This window comes from Mchenga conophoros, linkage group LG2 (assembly GCF_057382185.1).
Source record: "Mchenga conophoros isolate Kocher_MC1m ecotype Shallow Benthic linkage group LG2, M_conophoros_male_GT1.1, whole genome shotgun sequence".
In the NCBI taxonomy this organism is placed as follows: domain Eukaryota; kingdom Metazoa; phylum Chordata; class Actinopteri; order Cichliformes; family Cichlidae; genus Mchenga; species Mchenga conophoros.
In genome coordinates this window covers 38,598,536-38,617,862 of record NC_140527.1, presented here as the reverse complement: position 1 = coordinate 38,617,862, position 19,327 = coordinate 38,598,536, and the positions used below count along the sequence as shown (strand labels likewise).

Here is a 19,327-nt window from a genome sequence, read left to right as displayed (position 1 = left end):
TTCTGCCCAGAAGACCAAAATTGTGCCAGAAGCAACTTCATTAAGCAACATTTAACCAAATACGAGTGGGGTTGTGTGTATACTTTTGTCCCTGTGCAGACTGGAGAAAATCCAAAACAAACTTCTTGGTTTTACAGTAATTCCACCCTTGACAAATAACAGTACAAAGAAATCTAAAAACCCCAAATTACCATGACATTCACTTCTGACCACAACCGCATATAAAATGAAAATAATAGGGGAAGAACGGTCCGTCAAATCATGCACAATTTGAATAGATATACAAAAGCATGGTACTGAAAGCTGTCTCCTTTTTTGTTTACTTTTGCTTCTTAATGATCACAGCTAAAATAACACCTGTAATGTACGGAAATAACAATTTTCATTTTCCACATTTACTAAGGTAAATGATGACTAGTGGAAAAAAGCACAGTTGGGCTTCTTTCCAAAGTATTTTCTTTAATTAATTGTTGCAAAAAATCAAAGAAGGATGGGTTTTGTAATTGGACGGGTTCTCATATAGTGCTTTTCTACCCTTTTTGGGCGGTCAGTATGAATTCAATGCCTCACTGACCCATTCACATAAGCACTTTTCTCTCAATGCATCGGGTGCATCTTGGGGTTCAGTGTGTTGCCCATGGATATTCAGGCATGCAGGCTGGAAACATTCAGGGATCAACACATCAAACTTCTCATTAGCGGATGGCTTGCACTACAGCAACCCCAAAAAAGAAGAAAACTTGGAGTTTTAGCATGTTGCCAGACTGTTTCTTGAGAACAAAGAGACGATGTATAATGTAAAGATATATCATTAAGTTACCCGTGAACATTGCTGGAATAGGTGTTTCTGTGTTTCCGGTCTTAAATGGCTAAGATATGTGACTGCTGGTTGTATGTAGTTCCTGGTAAAAAGTGTCAAGTATGAATATTTTGCACAACTGTAAAAAAATCTGGAGACAAATAAGTGATTAGAGGACACGCTATAATCAACGCTATCATCCTAACCACAGAACCTTAGCTAAGCTGCCACGCTCCAACTCCTCCTAAACGATCCCATTTGAACAAAAATCCTTGCGCCTGCACTTACCAACAGCATGTTCACGTAATGCTTTGTCAACAAGATGCTTTTTGTTCTCACTTTCGCTCCAACAGTCACGTCCCTGAGGCTGAGGAGGGTAGTTTTGCAGAGGACGACTGGTAAGACGATGGGTGTGAAATGGTGGTTGTTTTTATTCGCTCCCTGCTTTTGTGATGTATTAGTGCTGCCTTGCCTTGTGGAAATGGTGACTTTGAACACAATACCTCAGTGTGTGTTTGTTTTGTTGTTTTCTCTGTCCGTTCAGTAATTATGGGACGTGCTGTATGTGACTGTGGCTCCCGAATCAAAATATGTATCTGCTGTCGTAAATGTGCAGCTTCAAACATAGTAGCAGTCGTAGTATTTATAATGAACTGTATGAGTATTTCAGAATTGTGGCTTTCTCACAGGCAAGTTTAGAAAAGCAGGTTGATAGACAAAGCCTTCCAGCGTTTACCGTGTGCTGTGTGGAGGCTGAAGCTGTGCACCATATTCTCCTTTTCCCCAGTTGACATCAAACTTTTCAGCTGGAAGCGACACACCCACTTATTCTCTCTCTTTCTCACACACACACACACACACACACACACACACACACACACACACACACACACACACACACACACACACGCGCACAGCTCTGCTTCTGAGATCCATCTGCTCTAGAGTTGAGCTCTGCAGTAACAGCATGGGCGTGTCTCATCCATTTTGCATGGGGGATTGGAGCCTGTTTGTTAATAGCTATTATGCCAAAATATTGAGTCTTGCTACTTTACATCATGTTGCAGCTTCAGTGAAAGCATGTCTCATTATATTGTTATGTTTCCCCTCACTAAAGAGAGACTCTTTATTATTATGTGCTGCTAGATTAGAGAAACAAGGATTCCGACGCCTCTGATGCACCTCAAGCTTTATTATTTCCTCCTCCTGACGGTAACGGGTCAGCTCGATGTGCCGCAGGTTTGATCTGGAACTGGTCCCTGGTTATTGACTGCGAATAGCCAGCACCCTTGTTCCCATAGTGACAGGATCTCTGTGTGCTGGCAGATAATCAATAGCTGACTGTCCCGCTCACCCGGCCTTGTGCCTCGCAAATTTCATCAAGACAATCGACATTGCGAGATATACTATAGAGAAAGGTTGCGGCTTTCTTACCTATATAGGCTTAAAAATAATAATAATGGCACAAAAAATAATGCATTTGGGCTTCATGTGAATGTGCGTGTTTTATGTCATTTACAGATATAAAGGGGTGCTGAATAGCTCCCGTACATTCATTTGTAATTGGTTGTGTATTTGTAATATAAGAGTTCAAACTTAAACCTTTTTAGCTGAAATGGCTTCAGTCCTCTGTTTATATTCATGGAGGTTTTTAAAAACGCAGACTTTGTTTTCCTATTTCTCCATGACAGATTTTAATAAAGATGCAAGTGTGATACGTTTCCCTGCCTCCAGTGCATCTATGTAGGGGTAACACAATATCGACTCCTGCCCGGCTGTTTAATTGCATTTCTGTCTTTTCCCCATATTTCCTTCCCTCCAAAGCTCTATTTTCTGTGCAGTGGATGGAGTATTACTAGCTGGCGGGCTGCTGGCTCTTTGGGATCTGAACAGCATATCCTGTGGGATTAAAAAGAATTATGGTTGCTAATGGCTAAAGCTGCTGTCTCCACGATCTATAGGTGTATTTATCACAGAATCATAAATTGATCCCTGCTGGAGAGCCAGCGAGTGGCTGGTGGCTACATAATCACTGCCCTAAGCCACTGTTACAGGGATAAAAATACATCCTTTCCTCTCATTTATCAGAAATGATTCTTTGAAGTTTTGCTTGACTTGTTGATTATTTTCTATCTTGCCAGAAATAAAAAAAAAAAAAAAAGCACTTCTGGCTTGAGACTAATTGGGTTTCCAGTAATTCATTAGAGCCTGATTAGTGTTTGAGTAATGCGGTCTTTTTTAGCTGCCAGAAATTCAGCCTGTCTGCTATCACTGTAAGCAGCTCCTCATGTGCTGTTTAATTTCTAAATGAAATTAAAATAAAAGGGGGACAGCATTTCTTATTTATGCAAATGACGAAAGAGGATCAGATTTACAAACAGAATAATGAATAAATGTATGCGCGTGGATTCCTTGGGAAATGATATTTCAGGGCACTGCTTTGTCAAAGCACGATCTGTGTCTGCCAGCATGGACAACATCCCAAATAGTGCCACTGTACATCCCATGGCTGAAGCCCGGGAGACCAGCATTTGCATTCTGGCTGCACTGTGTTCAATATTTTATTCAGCAAATGTCTATATTGTTGGCACAAAGCACTGGCTGTGAGATCTGTTGTGTGCTGCCAGTATACGTGTAAATTTGTTTTTCTAGAGCTGAAAAGATGAGTTGGTTAAAAAAAAAATTATAATTTCACTTATTGGCCAAATTATTAGGTATACCTCTAAACTCCTACGCCTTAAGCTTCAGACTGCTCTAAACACTCAGATTAAGGGTTCTTTGTTCCTCTCACCTCTGTGATGTCCCTGCTATGGATATTACATCATGTCCCACAGCTTTAGCTGTGAGCGCAGAACTTCCACAACCTTCTGTTTGCAAGGGGCAGCCCGTAAGAAGACTTTAAGAAGTAAAAGGGTGTACTTAATGGAGAGGAACTCCAAGCCACAATCATGCAAAGCTACTTTAGTAGAGTCCAAGAATAAAATATGTGGTGGTGGAAAGGATGTGATGCTGTAGGTCCACTTTGTGCATGTATTGTCCAGACACACGTCACTCAATTTACTGGACTTAGATTTTGAAGGTGGCTCTTAAAGTTGCCAGTGAGTGTATTTTGATGGGTGTGATTTTTATTTTTTAAATATCTATCATGCTGAATATTTTGTGTTATATTGAAAATGTCCCAGGACCCTGTGGGGACATTTAATATGTATACTTTTTACTCAGTTAAAACTAGACTAAATGATGATACAGTAATTAGTTATTATTAGTTAGTCCAGTTTTTAGGTTTTTGCAACAACACTGTTAGTGCTCGATGTAACGTTCAGGAACTCTGAGAGGCTGCACAGTGGTTGGCAGCTCAGAGCATTTCTTCTAAATGTTAATGAAAACCGTGGATTGTATGCAGTCTCACCAAGGCTCTAGCACATAAGAGTGGTACACAAGCACTGTTCAGTCTGCCTCCTTTTTATCTTAAGTTTTGACAGAATATCTTTTGATCACTAAGCAGAATCCTTGTTTTGTTTTTTGTTGTTTTGCTAGTCGTGCCTGCTCTGAGGACAGCATGCTGTACTTTAGTGCTGTACAGTGTTGCTCTCAAGGATGCCAGCGTGTTCTGTTGTTTTGACTTCAGTGTCTCCTTTTTCCAGGCACAGCACACACTCATCAGACGAGGCAGGATTTAATGACCCGAGCTTACTGGAAAACCTCCAGAGTAATCACGTAAGTAATGTCAAGGTTCCCCGTCACCCGCTGCTGCCGTTTAGGACAGAATTAAGACGGATTTTGGATCTAATTGTGTGTGCTTGCATAATATCGTCTTTTGCATTTTAAGTAGCCTCTTTTTAGCTTTATTTTGTGCCTTTAAAATGGTGACGCATGCCTCATGTTATTATCTCACGAGACAAATTTGGCAACTGATGGATTTAATTGTTTTTAATATCAGTTTGACTAAAATCATGCTGAGGGGTGGATTACTGTTTCTTTGCATCAAGATTAGCCAATTCTGACAAAGCAGTGAGGTGCACTACTATCTTGCCATCCTTTGCAGGATTTTAAAGGGAGCTCTAATGACCACCTGTAGTCATGCAGTGGGTGAAAACGGTGATTGATTGGCTGTTTGAGTCACTGAGCTGCAGAGTGGTGTGGAGGAGGCAAAATGTCACATCCAATTAGGTGCAGTAGTACCGCCCAGGGAAAGTAGTAATCCCACTGTGATGTTTGCTTTGTTATGACAGCAGAATCTCTCCACACATTGAGTTTGTCTAAGATCTGCTTCAGTCTCACATTGATAGCCTCTCGCCAGTTTGTAATTATGGTTCATAACTGACTGCTGCTTGGAAACCAGGGTTTGCATGCATTTTGGTAACGATTTAGCCCGAATAATCTGGACGGTAATAAATCATAGATGTATGTTTTTTCTTTTTCCCCAGTCATTTTTTTCAAGGTAACTTCTAGCATATAGAAGACTGTCCTTTGAACTGATACGTTGTAGGCATGCTCAAAATTATGAAGGTTTTTGGTAGAAGCAAATCATCAACATTAAAGTTGATATATATGCTCATGGCTATTTTATTAGGTATGCGTGTTCAGCTCCTCATTAACAAATGTTTAATATCTAATATCGGCCAATCACATGGCAAATTTGCTTTTAGGCATGTAGACTCAAGACAACCTGCTGAAGTACAAACTGAGCATCAGAATGGGGAAGAAAGGCGATTTAAGAGACTATTCCAATATGGACCAAAATCTTAGGGAAATGTTTCCAGTTCCTCGCTCTGAATGCAAAAGGGCTCCAACCCTCTACCTGACAGAATGGTCAGTGAGTGTATAGCTATTCAAAATAAGGTTTTTTGCGACTCTCGCTAGGTGGCAGCACATGCTTGCTTCTAGAAGGACTTCAACAATACTAACCCCACGTAACCCTCAGTAATAGTGAGCTGAATTACCAAAGCGATATCAAGGTTTTTAAACATCACCTCAAACTTTCAAGACGTTGATTTAATTAATGCACAATCAGTGCTTCACTTTCACTTAGATATCGCTGCTGGAGCTGCTGAATGAAGCGATGCATTTGACGTAACAGTCGATATTCTCCTGGTACAAGCGCTTCTTCTTATGGCCTTCAGAGTGCTTCTTGCATGAACATTACTAAGGAGAGGGGAATTAAGAGTGTTGACAGAAATAAGCACCCCCTCTGGTGCTTTTCATCTTCCCTGGACATGGTCCTCACCCACAGAGTTTCAATGGCTTCTTCATTTTCTCCTCCCCCTTAAACTTTTTCCCACACGGGCTGTGTCTGAAGCGATGAGTGTCTATCACTGCTGCTGTGACACAGGTTACCCAGAAGTTATTTGGGGTGGTAGCTGGCAGCACAGTATTTCCTGTCACATCTAATTGTGTCAGCAGAACAAAGTTCAGATGTCTGTACTGTCTGCCTAGTTTACCACCACCCTCGATGTCTTGCTGTCAGACGTGTGCTTTTCTTCTGAGAGGAGGAGTCGGTGTCATGAACTTTACCCAATCAAACGTCTGTCTGCTAGCATCTTTAAAGCAGGCCGGGAGGGAAGTGTAAATGCAGCATGTTGGGGTTTTACAGTGATTATTGGCTGGACTTGGTGTGGCACAGTAACCTCCCAATGACAATCCCATTATTGTCATTGGGTTTCCATGACAGCAGTCTTAATGAAAAGATCCCATCCCTTAAAGAGCAATTAACAAAGACCTGCTTTTAGCCTTAAACCTGCATCAGACATTAACCCTCATCCCAGTAAGGGTGTGAGAGCTGTCCAAAATCCCTGCTCTTTAAAAGAAAACATGTCCTCACTCAATCACACACAGGTGTACGCACTCACACACATACTGTCCTGTCTTTCAGAGGATACCCGTCAACCCAGGCCAGGTTATCATGCTGCTTGGAGGCAGGGAGGCCTCTCTTAGCCACCTGGACTGTAATAGACTCGATGTGTTGGAAGAGGCACTTTTAATTTGTCACCCCTCCCCCCTTCATTCATGTGATCCTTTGTTCCTCTCTTCACAACAGAAAGAACAAATTTAATAATACTCTGCGTGAGGCTGCAGCCTTTTGTTTGAGATGGGAGTGAAAACATGCACTTTTGAGCTATCTTACACCAGTACTCCAGTATTATTTAAACCTGCATCTGATATTAACCCTCAGATTTCCCATTAAGGAGGTGAGAGAGTGCAAAATCTCTGCACTTGAAAAGAAAGCATGTCCTCACTCTTAGGCTTTTATGTTCTTTGTGTTACTACAGGTTCGTGAGACCTATATTCATAATTCATTGGCTGGTATTAAACTCACTGCTAACAAACGTTTGCCGCCAGGCTGCTGTGTGTGCTGTTGCTGTATTATACAGGTCTGCTGCAGCCCTGCAGGCTGCTTATATTACTGTCTTGGCTGTAGTCGGTCACTGCAAGCCGGTGGTCCTCCAGCCTCAGCAGATGCCTGTCTAGGTCTGTCCCGTGGCAAGTTAGTCATACTGTTCCCTTCATTAATGTACAATGCCTCAGTGTATAGGTTAGGCCTTCTTTCATTAAATGAAGCACATTTCTACTGGATGAGGAGGCATGAGTCTGTCAGCAGCTGGCAGTTTCTGTGGGATCCTCTTGGCTCGTTATCCACAGTCATTAGCCTCTCCACGCTTGACTACTGAGTACTGAAGCCACATGTATTTCAGAGTTTGACAAAGCTTAGACTGGCTTTGAAACAAATGGAGTCATAAATCTTTGGGCGCTACACGAAGTGAAGGAAATTCATCAAGTGTCAGAGCTGCAATTAATAATGGTACCTGTTCAGGATTAGAGTTCTCCTGTGTAAGTTGCAGTCTTTGTGTTTAGATATAATTCTGCCAGCAGTTAAGTGTAGATTTGTGATTATAGTTTGCAAACAGGAATGTACCTGAACGGCAGTTCAAAAGAACTGAGAGTAAAGTTGTTTTTTGTGCTCTATTGTGCTCATGATGCAGCAAACTTATTTGGTCTGGTTTTATAAAACTTTAAATAAATGCTCCAGCAGACAGGTCACTGGAGTCTGCAGTGCATACTAGTATTAATAGAAGCTGTCTGTCACATTTGTAGCGGCTGCTGTAGCAGGTTGTGTACGTCGGCTGCAGGTTGATTATGCTCTGTCGGTGTGCACTCTCTGTCCTTGCTGTCTCTTCCTACAATACCGTAGCTGTTTTGCTTCTGTTACATGTTTTATGAAAGAACATTAAAAGTCAAAGTGCCCCTTCTTCTTCCTGTAGCCTACAGCTGCTGTTATCCTGGAGTTCATGACCATGATGGCCATCTGTCACACTGCAGTCCCTGAACGCATGGATGGAAAAATCATCTACCAAGCTGCATCTCCAGGTATATCCCACTTTTAAGTGGAATACACAATGTTATTACAGTGTGTGTCTGTTCACACACAGTAATTTAAGATCGTCAAAATTTACCAGACTTCTTCTTGATTCTGACGTTGTTTGTGACGTAGCATGTTGTCAGATTTTCATTTTCAACATTTGTAGTCGTTAATCATCAAACTGTAAAACCAATGAAAAAAATGAAGCTACAGATTCTGCAGAATGAATCTACAGTGATAATCATTACAACTGAAGACATGGACAAAGGATTTCACTAAGACAGTGCAAATATACAAATAATTCTTTAATACCAAAATCTATTGTTCACTGATATATAATGGGACAGCACGCCTGCGCCCTTTGATGGCACAGTGTAAGCTTAGCTGTCGTCTTAACACATGCATCCTAACAGCAGCTAAAAATAGAAAAGAACTAGCTCTCGCAACACATGTTGCTCTGATTTAACGGTGTCAAAGACAAGTGTGAGAGTTGCAAAACTTCTCCTTTCCTTCCTTTGATTTTGCCCAGTGACACGTTTCTGTGTAATGCTACACCTCTCCTGTACAAGTAGGTTCAAAACTGCATGTCGAAAAGAGCAGATTTTAAATGGCTAGTTGTGCAGCTGTGTCTGGATCTGGTTCCAGGTGCTCTGCATAAATGGTCTTGTGTGTCCTTGATATTTCTCTTTGTTGTAGTATTTAATTTTCCATCTAGCGACCTTTGTGTCACAGCAAATGGAACACACCACTACAGCCTCCGGGCTCCAGTATTTCATAAAGACGTTTATGTAATCATCAGCGCACACACGAGCCAGGAATCATATTATAAAATGAAATCAGCTGTTTACAAAATGCATTCTTCAGTCTATCACATCCACGGGTGAACTTAACAGACTGAGACAGCTGTCAATCAGGAAGTTAAACACATAACATATTTCTAAACATCAAAGTTGCCACCATGACAAACATCAGATGAGGTGAAATCCACCACAGAGACTCTAAGAATAGGTTTTAGCGTTAATGCATAGAGATTGCTCTTAACAGCAGTAGTTATGTGTCCTGAAAATAATGCAGATTTCTGAAGAGACCAGCAGGTTTAACCTCCTAAGACCCGAACTCTTCCACGGCAGCATTTTTAATTTCTCTTTGATATTTGGGCTGATTGGGGCCCGATGAATGTAAAAACAAAGAATTACCAGATTTTTTATTTTTACCTTATTTTTGTTTCTAAGAAAAATGAGAGCCACATCTGAGGATATTTGTTTAAAATGTTGATAGAACAGTAGCAGCATAACGTCCTCGTAAGTGGATATCAGGCCCTTGTAGAGCAAAATTGAGTATTTTGGTCTAAATAACCCAAAATGTGATGTCCACATATGTGGACGCAGGTCCTAGGAGGTTAAAGGAAAAAGCATTTGACGTCAGTTTATAATGTACAAACATACGGCTGCAGTTTGTCAAATAGGTTGACATATCCCGATCGTTTTAAATATGTTTATTAGAGAACTGATGAACACTTTGATTCGAAAATAAGCTTTGCATCTTCATTTTGCTAATGACTTTTTGGGGGGCTTGGATTGCTTCAAACAGTCGTGTTCATGTGAAGCTTTGAGGTTTTTAGAGTGGTTGCAAAGAGCTGCTGGTGAAGTGAACTATAAAGAACAGTAGAGAGCTCTTTCTTGCCCTGCAGCATCCCCATGCACACGGTAGCTGGATCACAGGTTTCAGTCACTGTACTGAACCAGGTTCATGCAGCAACTGTGAAACATGGCTGCTGTGGTAAATACCAGGCTCAAATGTAATGTTACCTTGGATATTTGTAAAGGTGTTTTTATCTGTAACATTTTTCTTTGCTCCCCAGATGAAGGCGCTTTAGTGAGAGCAGCACAAAACCTTGGCTTCGTGTTCTCTGGTCGAACCCCAGACAGCGTCATTGTGGAAATTGTAAGTTGGGCAAAACAAGTTAAAGAAAGGCAAACAGCCTTACAGGTCTGCTTAATCTATAATACTGGCATCATCGTGCTCCGGTCGGCATCTAAATAAGTCCCATCTGTAGGCTAGTTCATTTCCAAAAAACACTAAACTATCCCCTTGTCTATTTCACAGTACTTCATGAAATTTGTCAGATGTTTTGAAACAGAACTAAAACAAATACACTAAAAGTGGTTTTCCACTTGGATCACAGTGATGGAAAAACACAACATTTGCCGTGATTATATCCTGAGTTGATGCAGTGTGTCCTCTCCAACGCTCGGGTCACTCCTCCTGTTGTTCTCCTAATTGGCTAACCTGATGATTGCACTCAAAGAGCCTGAGGCTGAAAGGCCAGAGCCATTTCCTCTCTTTTTTTCGCCCCTTTTTGGTCGAACATCTCGTCTCCTAGACGTTTGTCCAATTTCTTAATCTTTATTAGACCTTCTAAAGCTCTCAGCATCTACTTTAATCACTCTGTCTTGTACCTAGCAGTGTCCACAATTAAGAAAGTTAATTGAATTTTACCTTGTTATTCTCCTTCCATCGGCTCAGTGCAAGCAACTGATAAACACATTTAAGTGCAATTAAAGCTGATTGGAGGAGGATGGCAGGCTTGGCTGTGCTACTTAAGATAACTTGTCTCAGAAGACTGAGGTTGAAGTGTCTCCTTCTGAATTACGTTAACGCTCACGTCTCTTTCAATTCAGGTTGGAACAGAGGAACGATATGAACTGCTTCATGTGCTGGAGTTTACAAGGTACAGTTATTATGTTTTTATTATGCATATACACCATCAGCATGCCTTATTTAACAGTCTTTTACTATAGAGTTTTCTGTTTGAGCCTCAGTAGCATCATCATTAATTAACTAATTAATCCTAGTTAACCCCACTGTGGTCACATGGTTATCTTGTTACCCACTCTTTGTTTTCAGTAATCATGTGCTAGCTCAAACCATGCATTACTTTAGCATTGTGGTAACACACTGCTGTTATTTCTCTCCTTATTCCACCTCCTTCTGCCCTCTCACTCTCTCTTGGCTTTTTTTTATCGCTTAGCGCAAGGAAGAGGATGTCAGTCATCATGCGCACCCCATCTGGGAAGATCCGCCTCTACTGCAAAGGAGCTGTGAGTGTCTGTCTCTCTCCATAGCAACGCGTGACAGGTCATCACCATCATCGCCGAAACGCTCTTCTCTCCTTATTGCCTCTCGCTCATGTCAGGAAATCTTTTCATTGGGTGACAGGATGAAGCAAGATCACCACATTTCACACATCTCTGCCAAATAACAAATAAACGTTATGGCCAGACTACATTTAATCCTCAGTAAGATTTAATCGGATCTACAATTTCCTGGATTGCAACAATTTTGTGCTGTGAATATAATACAAAAGTGAGAGCAGAAGTACAAATTGCACAGTATAACACAACATCAATATTTTATTTTTAAATGTTACATGGTTATTGCAGCACCCCTAATCTGTGGAGAAGGGACGAGATAGCGGAAGCGTTCTGGTGTCTGTTTGTAGTCAGCGCTCTATTGGCTATTTGGGTTTGAGTAGGTTTTGGTCACAAGAAAACTGGATTGTACTGAACCACCAGACGACAGAAAGCATTTGTTTTCATCCGATGATGATTCATCTTTTAACGAGCTTTTTTCCATTCATCTATAAACAATAACCCGTGGATGGAACTGGTTACTCTTAGTCCAGATATATGGCTGCACCAAAAGTCTTGAGTTCCCAGATCAGGCTTCTCCAAATGTATATCTCTTTTTTAATACAAATAGCTAGAGTTATCTGAGTAGGAACATGAAGTGCTTCTACATGGGCCGCATACAGCCTTAGACCCACATTTGCAAAGCAGCACAAGTCCAGGTGGTTCCTTTCTTTCCTCTCTGGGTGTCAGTAACCAGTGAGTGTTTGTTTCCCTTCAGGACACAGTGATCTATGACCGCCTGGCAGACAGCTCTAGGTACAAAGAGATCACATTGAAGCACCTGGAGCAGTTTGCCACTGAAGGTGAGTGGACTAACATCGCCCCCTGTCTGCCAACAATAATGTGTCTTTTCAGGATGCTGTACATCCCTGCGTCATCTCTGGACAGAAGTAAACAAACTTCCTCTTCCTGAGAGCCTTTCCTCTCATGCATTATTTAATGGAAATTTCCTTCTAGTGGGAATATTCTGCTGTAATTTTAACACAAGGCTGTTGACCTGAAGGAAACTGCACCACATACTCTGCTTCTTGTTCTACGATCATACTGCCCCCTTGTGAGACACCAGCAAAATGATGTCATTAGGAATATTTGATGTGTGCTAAATTTAGCATCCAGGACAGATTGTGAGGATCTTCAGGCCCAGTAATTCCCAGTCCAAGTGGAGATACTACAGATGAAAACCTACTTTATCTGCTGCTCGCTTTTGCCATTTTGATCCCATAACATCTTTCAGACTAGAATTCTTTAGTCAGTGTCTTGGACATTTGTCTCATTTAAAGTGCAAATTAATCCAAATGAGACAATACCTCAATCAAATATTTAGACATAAAACATGTCTTAATGTGGGTAACCAACTGTGGAAATGTCATTCTGCCATCTATTAGTTATTCTTATTAAATTCTAGTAAAAATATCTGGAACGTATCGAGTCACAACTCTCCCAAGCATCTGTTCTTTCCTGTACATTAAAGGTTTTTACAGAGTACTTTATTCATGCATCTGTGTAGGTTCTCAGTCAACCAGGTCAAGGTACTCTTAAGTGCTGGAAATGAAGGCAACTGGACTCCTTTGTGGTTCACAGAGATTTTCACCTCCCATTCTAGAGGCTTCTTCAGTTCTGTAAATTCATTCATTTTACAGACCTGGTGGTGTTATGTGCTCGAAAGTGGTCGTGGGAGTCACTGAACCACCCTGTAATGTGAGTTGTTAAGAGTCACATGAGCCGAGCTGTGAATTTAGGTGTGGGTCATTACCCTCCTGTCAGAGGCCAAGGTCCTGAGACCCCGCCCCCTATCATGTGATTTGTTCAGGTCACATGGTTCAAGGTGTGAACAGGGATTTCATGAAGTGATAAAGGGAGCTGGTGCCAGTTGCCACCACCTTTGTTCAATGATAGTCGTTCATATTTGGTGTCGATGACCTCCTTTGCGCTTCTCCCAAACAGCCTGAAAGAGTGACCTTTCTCCTTTAGGATGCATACGTACAGCTGAGTGTCCTGTCGAGATGATTCTCCTAGATTGTGTTCCTCACTGAATTGCGCTTCATATTTGGTATTTGGGTCTTGTCAACCCAAGTGAACCTTTGTGACCTTAATAAATCACATGATGAAAAGGGCCCTTTTGCACAATGAGCCACGCCTTGATTCAGACTTTTGCTTACATGATCCTTTATGTCTCACGTGATTACAAGGTGGGTCAGTGACTCCAGGGGGCAATCCCACCAGTGGGGTCTCGCCATCAGTTTATAGAGCTGAAGAAGCTTCTTAAATTAGAGGTAAAACATCTTCATGGACCAAAAGGGTCTGTTCGCCTTCATTTCCAATTTTTAAGGCAGGGGTGTCAGACGTATAGCCGGCGAGCCGGAATTGGACTGTATTATCAAAAGTTTTATAGCTTCTCCTCCTGACATGGCCATTCATACTACAGTAAATAAGTAATAGATAAACATTTCAATAACAGAACATTTCAGAAAATAAAAACTGAAACGTTTTGTTGGAAATGCTCTTATTTTTTCGTATGCTAAGATAGCTGATCTGAATTTTGAATTTAATTGACTTTAATGACATTTTTAAACATAATTTTATTAAATGTAATACATAAAAATAACTGTTAATCAAAGTTTGTAACTGGGGAAGTTACCATGACGTTATCAGTTGATTCGAAAATTGACCGTACTAAGCTGAAGCGCTTTGTTCAACAAAGACAGCTGCTGCTTTTCTCAGCTCCTATTTAGCGTATGTCAGTAACCCTTTAGTACCTTTTATTTACCCCCCAAAATATGAAGAATGGACTTTAAGCAAATTTATACTCTGAATAGGTAAAGTAATACAGTAATGGTGTCTGAATAACCTGCTTCGGATGCAAGATTCAAATCTAAATCCGATGGTTATTTTGCTGGAGTTACCGTTCATGCTGCGTATTGTATTGATTAATATGGTCAGAAATATAGCTGACTTAAGTAGCAGTGTTTTCATTGGACTGGGTCTATCTGTGTAACACGTTTAACAGTGATTGCAGAGCACAAGCTTTGTTTTGTAATGTTAAACAGTCAGAACTGTGACATTTGACCCAAATGTTGCGATGCTGCTTTTAATCTTGTAGGCCTGCGCACTCTGTGCTTTGCGGTGGCAGACATCAGTGAATCGTCCTATCAGCAGTGGTTGGAGATCCACCACAGAGCCTGCACCTCCCTGCAGAACAGAGCCTTAAAACTGGAGGAGAGCTACGAACTGATAGAGAAGGTTTGTTAAGCGACATCCTGTTTGTGTGCACTGTGTTGGTTTTTCTGAAAGGGCTATTTTTTATTGCAGAATCCAGTTTGACTGACAAGCAGCACAAAGCTTTTCATCTGGTTAAATGCGGCAATTTCTTAATGCGGAGGATTTTATAGGAACAAAACTTGTGAAAAGTCAGACTGGCCTTGAGCTGAAGTGTAACTAGTGGGGAAAATGAAATAACGTCTGGAAACCTGCAAAAGTTCAAACTCGTGTGTGTTTTTATACGTTTCACCAGCAGGTAGAGTTGGTTTTCTGTGAGGTGGGTCTGTGTGGAAGCGTTAGTCAAACACAGGAAGCCACAGAGTAAATCAGCCACTTGGCAGGTTCGTCATGGCTGCTCCTGGCTGCCCAAAACAAATGGGGGCAATCAATCATAAAAGCTTTCAGAGAGAAAAATTTAATGCGCGTTGCCAAATGAGCAGAGCGTGGCACTGCGGCCCAACCCCAATTCCCTTCCCTCGGTCCCACCCCTCTGTTTCTGCAGTTAGGGGAGGTAAGGTCTCCTGTTTCTTTTGGGATGAAGAGGTAGCCTTTGGAGGACTAGATGACCAAAGGGTGATTGTGATTGGGCCAGGGTTAGGGCCACCCACACTTAAAAATGCACACAGTAATGCCACAGGGGGGCACAGTGGAGTTATAGTGAAATGTTAAGGATGGAGGCATTCCTGCAGTGTGTCCGAAGTTTCTCCTTCTCATCATTTCTTAACTAAAATGCTGATTACATATTATGTGGGAAAATCTTCCTATTTGATCCTGATTGTTCTTTTAAAAAACAATTGTTTTGTATTGATACGCTGTTTTAGCTGTTTAATATCTAATTCTTCATTATTTTTCCCCATTTATTTCTCACTGGTCTATTGCAGGGGATACTTTTTATGATCCCTGACTAATCTAAGTACAAGTGTATTTATTGTTTACTGTTTGTCAGTGCAAAGTAAGCTGCTCTAGCTCCACTGTGGAAATTCAGAACTTTATTTCCCCTTTTTAACATATTAGAAGCAGTAGTGGTGAATTCATACGAGTCTTTGTCCCAGTGGAAACTTAAGCTACATATACTGGACAGACTCTACCAGCAACATACTGACTATGATCCCGTTTCTCCCTGATTCAACTGGTACTTGTATCATAATTTACAAAGAGTGCTTTTAACAGCAGCCATAGAAAGAAATGAAAGGCTTACGATGAAAAGGCAAAAGAAAGTTTGGCACATCCAGTCATGGTCTTTCCCAGGCATAGTTTTCCGGGCTGTGTGGTTCCCAGTGATTAGCGTGGACAGACCTACAGACGTCCAGGCAGTAAGGCTCAGGTCACAACTTAAAGAGCTTCCAGAGCCTTTCCTCTGCTGCTGGCTCCTGTCTCCCCTCTACCCCTGGCTCTTGTCAAACCTTTGGCCCTGTGATGTGCCCATACAAGCCCACAGCCAGCCACAGAGCAACACAGAGTTTCCTGGGGAAAAAACAGCAGCTGCATTTTGTGGGTGTGCTTGTGTGGCAGAGAGCGTGTCTATAGATGCAAACACAGATGCAGGGGCACAGTAACGGATCCAAAACCCCTTAAGTCCACCGCCGCGGTTTTTACTTGGTGATAAACAAGAGCGGCTGATGAGGGGAAAAACTCGACTGAGTGAGTGACACTATCCCGGCTCAGATGTTTGCCTGACACATGACGATTTAAAGGCCTTCCTGTGTTATGATCCTCACTAACTGACTTGTTTACTGACTTTCTTTGGTGCAGAACCTGCAGCTCCTGGGCGCCACCGCGATAGAGGATAAGCTCCAGGATAAAGTGCCGGAGACCATCGAGACTCTAATGAAGGCCGACATAAAGATCTGGATCCTGACTGGGGACAAACAGGAAACAGCCATCAATATTGGTAAGCAGCAGCATTTATGACCGGATGCTTTCCGAGCTTTATTTCTATGTGAATTCTGCTGTGTCGTGTGGTTTTATTGGTACAATTATTAGTATTTTTACCAGAAATGGGGCACAACATAAAGGTCAGATATCAGTCACACCAAAGGAAGCCTACTTCAAGGCTGCCAAACTGCCAAAAAGCAGACTGATGCAGCTGACATTGCTAAGATTGAGTTCCCCTGTTATGCAAAAGCAACAATAGCTATTTTCCTTCTTGTTTGTGCTTCACGATGCACTTTAACCTTATTTGTGTACGAGGTCTCATACCAAAAGGAAAGTCCCTGGCAAGCCTGATGTTTTTTTCTGTGCTAAAGTGCATGCCAGCCTCTTACAGGTACTCCAGTCATCCTTCACCCAGAAAGACAAACAGCTGACAAGCTGAATGTTTCTCTGTCACACATATCTAGTGAAAGCATGCGTCGCAGAATGCCAGATGATGTATGAGCACCCTGCACTGACATGAAATAAATAACACGCATATGTACACAAGCAGGCACGTCTCACGTATCTAGGTGCCCCAGAGGCAGATATTATCAGAAAGGTGAATGCCTAACGCTGGTTGTCCGTTTGGGTTTGTATTCTTCTTCGTTCTGCTCTAGACGTGGGCAAATCAAACAAATGGATCGACCTTGAATACAGTCAGCCAGGTAACACGGAGGTCAGAAAAAACAGATATCAAAAGTACCTCCGTTTGTGGCTGCTCCTGCTGCTCCTGCTGCTCACTGAATCAGCCCTTTGTACCCACTGTGCCCAGATGTGAGGCAGCAGAAGCCCATGCTCACTGGAAGTATTTTTACAGGTTCGCCTTTTGACTGGGTTGCTCTGTAAAAATTCTGCTTAATATTTACTTTATTTTTTTACTACTTTCCTCACTGAAAGATGATACCAGTTGGCAGAGTTTATGGTGCACCTTTAGCCAAATCAGACACCTGAATTCAGGCCAGGACATTATTTAACATTTGGAGGTGGCCGAAACCACCCAAGTGCCACTTTTGGCACATAATACTGGCATGCTCATTAAATGAAATCTTTGTTAATGCAATAATATTCTTATTTGTAAAGCATACAGGTGTGCTGATTTGAAGCTCTGAAGTGATTGTCCTAAATCTAGTGTGTCCCTAAACCTGAAGTATAATGACATACGATAAAGAAACGACTCTGATGCTTTTAGGCTGTCTGACAAAAGAGCAATGTTTGCTCTTAACACGCTCTCGCTGCTATGAGCTGCTAGCTGAGAGGAGTCTGTGTGCACGTAACTCTCAAGGCAGGTAAGAGCCAGAATTTACTAAAAGGAAAGAGCCAGCCGATCAGTTAGGGAAACAGTGTTCGCTTTGCTAACATTCAGTTAAGTGTGGCTGGAGGGTGCATTGTGTCCTTAAGCAGAGAGGGACCAAAACGTAAACACCATCCCTTATCTGAGCCCCTGAGCCCCCATTATGTTGACCTGTTCCTCTTCCTGTCATTTTACAATAATTTCAAGCCCCATTCTTCTTCTCAAAATCCCAGTCAGCATGTTACCCCCTTTGAGTGGCTTTCGCGGCTAAAGTTTGTATTTCTAATTGTTGCTCCCGAGGCGAAATTCCAGATTAGCCTGACACAAGTGTCATTGTTACACATTCCTCAAATCCTGTGGGAGCGGTGTTTGGTTCTGCCTGAGATGGGAAAGCCAGGAATTTAACTTTGGTGACATTAAAAAAAAAAGAGAGAGAAAAGTCAAACGAGCTAAAGCTAAACATATTAAACGGAAGGCAGTATTGACAAGGGGGAAGGGAGTGACCGAGAGAGGCTGCGTCCAGATGGGGAGAGGTTTTGCACACATTGGCAAATCTTTGGACGTTTGCACCTTTGCACTTAACAATCTGCCAGACCCCAGCCCTGTTTGGTGTTGACTCTGGAGGTGAAATTTGCTCATTTCCTCTGTACGTACATATGTGTGTGCGTTTGTGCATATTGTGGGTGCACTATTCTTCGGCTATGTGTTTTGTGTTGTCTAAGTTTCACTCAGAGAATGCCACCCATATGTTCACAAAACAGAGGCTTTGTGGTAACCCCCTTAAAGAAACTAAAATCCCTTTCCAGACAGAAGCAAAGTGCAGAAGCCCACAAATATTTATGTGGTTATGGCCGCAGATGGCAGCCCTTTTCATACAGCCACAGCACTGAACTGAAGGCTTCAGTCTTGGTTCATGAAATATTTCTGTTTTCCCCAATGGGAGGCGCCCTCTACCACCTTGCTGGTGACCCCGGGCATCTGTCCCCGCCAAAAGCTGAGGGAAACGCTCCCTAGAGAGCCATGTTGGGTAACTCGGAGTTGTAACTGCCTATTAAAACAGGAAACTGACAAACTCTTGTAAACCAAACTCATTAGTCATGTGCTGAGACACTTGCTTTGAGCTGTAAAATTTTAATTGGATCCCTTTAAACGTTGTTTATTTGATTCTTCTGGGTTTTATATATTTAATATTTGCATGTGGATGCAGGTTTGGGATGAGCTAACTGGACTCTTTACATTTAAGGCAACTATAATTTTATGAGAGTAAAATTGGATTAATTAAAAGTTTTATGTATTTTATCTGCTCTATATTTTTGCAGTGCTTAAGATTTTTTTTTTTTGTTTTGTTTTTTTGCAGGACATTCCTGCAAATTGCTGACGAAGAACATGGGCATGATTGTGATCAATGAAGACACTTTGGATGTAAGTATACGAGATTTTGTTTATCCATAAATCAAACTTCTCTGGAACGGGGAATCAGAACACATAAAACTCACAGTTGTTTCACAAAATCCATG

General features: G+C 41.7%; 1 protein-coding gene across 7 annotated transcripts in view; it reads left to right on the top strand.

The window, feature by feature from the left end:
• The window catches only part of atp8a1 (ATPase phospholipid transporting 8A1), a 111,138-nt gene that overhangs the window by 51,714 nt on the left and 40,097 nt on the right, over positions 1 to 19,327 (top strand). For 5 of the 7 annotated variants that reach the window (XR_014888314.1, XR_014888313.1, XM_085245117.1 and 2 more), the window contains exons 15-24: positions 1,153 to 1,197; positions 4,444 to 4,516; positions 8,059 to 8,164; positions 10,018 to 10,100; positions 10,838 to 10,887; positions 11,188 to 11,257; positions 12,066 to 12,150; positions 14,448 to 14,587; positions 16,358 to 16,496; positions 19,168 to 19,232. Coding sequence is in view for 5 of the 7 variants with exons in the window: in XM_085245117.1 (XP_085101243.1) it covers positions 1,153 to 1,197; positions 4,444 to 4,516; positions 8,059 to 8,164; positions 10,018 to 10,100; positions 10,838 to 10,887; positions 11,188 to 11,257; positions 12,066 to 12,150; positions 14,448 to 14,587; positions 16,358 to 16,496; positions 19,168 to 19,232 (856 nt within the window). In the remaining 2 variants the exon portion in view is untranslated. The remainder of the gene's footprint in view (positions 1 to 1,152; positions 1,198 to 4,443; positions 4,517 to 8,058; positions 8,165 to 10,017; positions 10,101 to 10,837; positions 10,888 to 11,187; positions 11,258 to 12,065; positions 12,151 to 14,447; positions 14,588 to 16,357; positions 16,497 to 19,167; positions 19,233 to 19,327) is intronic. The other 2 variants (XM_085245139.1, XM_085245152.1) reach the window with 1 other exon arrangement.